This window comes from Prunus avium, chromosome 7, assembly GCF_965620075.1.
Source record: "Prunus avium chromosome 7, drPruAviu1.hap1.1, whole genome shotgun sequence".
NCBI classification, from domain to species: Eukaryota; Viridiplantae; Streptophyta; class Magnoliopsida; order Rosales; family Rosaceae; genus Prunus; species Prunus avium.
The window spans coordinates 28587859-28591943 of record NC_142290.1 but is presented as its reverse complement, the minus strand read 5'-3'; the positions used below and the strand labels follow the sequence as shown (position 1 = coordinate 28591943).

At 37.2% G+C, this 4085-nt stretch overlaps 1 protein-coding gene across 1 annotated transcript; it reads right to left on the bottom strand.

The window, feature by feature from the left end:
* Nucleotides 1-1831: 1831 nt before the first annotated feature.
* On the bottom strand, nucleotides 1832-2491 carry LOC110759161 (uncharacterized). The gene has a single exon (XM_021961198.1). The coding sequence runs from the start codon at nucleotides 2489-2491 to the stop codon at nucleotides 1832-1834; it is 660 nt and encodes a 219-aa protein (XP_021816890.1).
* Between the last annotated feature and the right edge of the window lie 1594 nt (nucleotides 2492-4085).

Sequence of the window (4085 nt, the reverse complement as noted above, 5' to 3'; positions counted from 1 at the left end):
CAAAATTCAGTATTTATACAAGAAATTAATCCAACATGGAAAACTAAAAATACAAGAGAATCATACTAAAAATGGTAAATTAGAATGAAAAATACTAGGCTTACCACATTTTTCATACAACATTCATACCACCTCTCTAATAGAGATGGGCCCCATTGTATTGGTAGGCTCTACCTCTATTAAAGAGGTGGTATGAATGTGGTATGAAAAATGTGATAAGCCTAGCATTACCCAACTAGAATATATAAAGGAAACAATCAAGGGAGAAAATGAAGGAATTAAGAAATTAATCGAACATGGAAATAAAAGCCAAAGAAGTAAACAAGGCATGATGAATCATGATTGTGATATTCGAGGACATTTAACATTGAAACGAAGAAAGTGACAAAATCTTGGTATTATTTGACCCTTTTCAAACTTCGCTAGGAAAACAGCAAAGTTATGTAACCTCGTCTCCTTCAGTATGAATGGAGGGTGATGCTGTCAGTTTCATATTTTTCTTTTTTGTGTATTAAAAAAAACAGAGGAGAGTAGAGACTCAAACTCTCTTCTTTGTGTCTGTCTGCTTGATGCCTAATTCTGCGAGGTAATAATTTAAAGGAGGAACAAAACAAAATTAAATAAAAGGGGAAGCAAAAACAAAGATTATTTAGATTGGCATGAGTTGATCATAACTCAAAATTACTCAGGCAATGGAACAAAGCACCATCCTCCCTCACCAATCAGCTTCCCCTCTCCAATCGAAGACACAAACTCAACTCTCAACTCAGAACAAGATTCTTCAACACTCAATCCCCAAAGCCAGGCCCAAATTCTGGTCTTTCCAAACTGGTAAGGCACAACCAGGTCCATTTTCATTTCCAAACGAACCTCCTTCAGAGCTTCCTCTGTCGAAACCCCGAGCCCTTCCTCCCCACACTCACTCATATCAAATCTTATGAACAGCCCATTTGGCCTCCTGAACTCAACGTCCACTGGCTTCACTGAGGCACACCACAGCGGTTCGAATTTCGGGTAGTACACGTAGCCCTGAAAGTGTTTGATGTGAACTTGCAGATCACTGTTTTGGCTGAACTTCAACTCTGCATCCCAAACAGCGCTCTGCATTTCAGAGACGGGTTTCGTTGTGTTTGAGACAGAGAAAGAGTGCTGAGCAATGGCGATGGGATATGTTCGAATGCCGCCGTTCAACGACAAACATACGGTGGTGACAAATGCAAGTAATGTGATGAGGATTGTGGCAGCGGCCAATTTCAAGTACATTTCTTCTGCCAGTGCCTTATGGCGACGAGACCGCAAAGGGCCCATTTTTGTTTTTCTGCAATGGGTTAAGGTTTAATGAGAGTATTGGGGGCAACTAATATTGAAATGACAGTCAAATTCAGAGAATCAGCGCACAATTTGGTACAAAATTTATGTCATTAATTCATGGAGGTCAAAAATGGATAAACTCAGTGTTAATGCTAATTGGCATTTGGCATAAACTCAATGATTTAATACAAGGGTGCTTAAAATTTAAAATGAGAGGAAAACGAGAAAATTAAATCACATTGATTTGATTTCCTTCTACGTGACATCCGTTACTTGTTGAGTTGATAATTCCTTATATAGCAAAACCTTCTACTTTTAAATCACAAGAATTTCTCACAAGTTGGGCCTTGCCTACTTTTTTCAAGTTCTCTGGCCCAAGTAAAAAGGACTCAATTTTTTGAAATGAACAACTTATCTCTATACGAAATTTACATTAGTCCCATTTCATGAGTTTATCTTCGCCTGCTATAATTCCTTAAAATTTCAGAGCCAGCCCTTACCTGCGGTAAGAACTGCATCATCATTTAGGTAATGGAATGGTGCACTTGCGGCCCCCATTTATCTTTCCCTCCCCTTTTGCACCCTCAAACTGAACCTTCAACCCTGAACAGTTAGGATTTAAAGTCACTTGGGTTCCCATTCCCAAAAGCTCCCTCATACTATAAGAAGCATCTATGCGCATTTTCAAACTAAAGCTAAGGTGACCACTCTTTCGATCTTCACTCAACTCCTTCATCACTCGATCCTCCACATACGGCTGTTCTCCTCTGCAACTTGTCGGATCAAATTTGATCTGCAGAGTTTTCTGTTTCCTTGGAGGAACATGCAGCATTGCATCCACAGAAGCACATGATAGAGCCTCACGTTCTTTATAGTACACATAACTCTCAAAGGGGTTGAGGGTAACAGTTAGGCCACCGTTTTGGTTCCCAAATGTCAACTTGGCCTCCCATTCAGCTGAGAATGACGAATTTGAAACCTCGAAATTCGATAAAGAAAATGCATCCAAACGAAGCACAAGGGGGTCTGTTCCTGGGCCGGACTTTGAATCCACATAGTTGCCTAAGAACCAGAGAGAAAATCCGATGGCTGTTGCTAGACTCACCACTATCACAGAAAGCAAGATGTATCCACGAATTTTACTGCAATCTGGAGACTTTTTGCACCACAAAGAAGCCATGCATAACTCTTCCTGAAAGAGAGAATACAAAGTTCATAATGGATATGTTAGGGAAATTTTCACTGATTATTCGGTGAAAGAGAATACTCGTGGTTCATAGTCTAGCAATATACAACATGTTAGAACATCATTTTTTATATATAATCTATAGACCAAATTAATGTTGTTAATTCCTCAATTTAAAAATACTATTTTACTAATTTCACCAAAAAAAAAAAAAATAGTGATCGGCCAAAGCTATAAAAAGTCTAAAAAGAAATTAGAAATAAAATGTAGTAGGTAGTTTGTTCAATAATTTTTTTTTTAGTACAAGTGATAGTCTAAACTAGAGGGGAGGGGAATTTCTCACACACACACTACTGTGATCCCACGGCATCACAGTAGTGTGTGTGTTTGTTCTTAATGCAGTACTGCAGGGGAAGATATATTTGTTGCTACAAACATACTTGTAAGACACTCTCCAAATAGATTATTCACTTGGTATAATTAATCAAATAAGAAGCTTCAAGAGGACAAATCAAAGAGACAATTTGCGAGACTTGGATTTTATAACCGTTCACCAAATTAGTTAACACTGATTTTGACAATTTAATTTCACCCAGAAGAAGTTCATAACAATTTAAGGATAGAGAAAGAAAGCCGTACCTTGTGATGCTAAGTTTTCTTGGTCTTGAATCAATCCAATATGTGTGAAGCAAAATTCCCAGTACTAATTATAAGTTACTGAATTGAAGAATTTATACTGGATGCGAGAAAGGTGGAGATGATGAGAGAGAAGGGAGAGGAACAAATGAGGGAAGATGGCAGCGGTTAAAATCAAGTTGCGTTTGCAGGGCAATTATTTTATTTGTTTGGAAGGATATATATGCGTGGCAGTTGGGGACATTAATTTGGCTTTGGTGAAACGAAGTGATGTTTGCAGTTCGTGCCCTTTCACAAGTGCAAATAGTTTGGAAAGAGTCAAGTACATCTGAAAGGATAGACCCAATATCAACATTTTTTGCCTAAACTACAGAGGGAGAGGGTTTCTACTACCACGGTGCCGTGGAGTTCGATACCTGGAACCAATAGTTTGCAAGTTAAGGCATTTTTTAACTGGACTAGACTCTACTGGCATAAATTACAATTATAATGTAAGTGGAGGATCCAACCTAGAAACAATGAGTGGAGGAAATATTTTTACAAGGAGGATTAGTTGTTTTTAATAGAAAAAAATGAGATTTAAATTTGAGTTATATCCCGATCATTATTTTCTTTTCAGGGTGACTCTAGTCAATTAATAAAAATTCATTTGCACACCCAATATTTAATGAAATTTCTATAAGAATTTATCTACACAGCGTGTAAATTCTAGAAATCTTCTGTTTATTTCACTTATGTAGTGAAACATTTTCTATTTACACAGGTGCAGACAAAGATCATCAAAGAATTTCATAACATCACGTTCATATTCACCTTCAATTTTGATGCGTAAAACAATTTCATTTCTTTGTTCATAATTTACAGGTTCGATTTTGATTCTCCTACATCGATCAAATTAACAATCTAAAACTAAAACCTATAGATGAAAAAAGAAAGAAAAAGTCTAATTTGG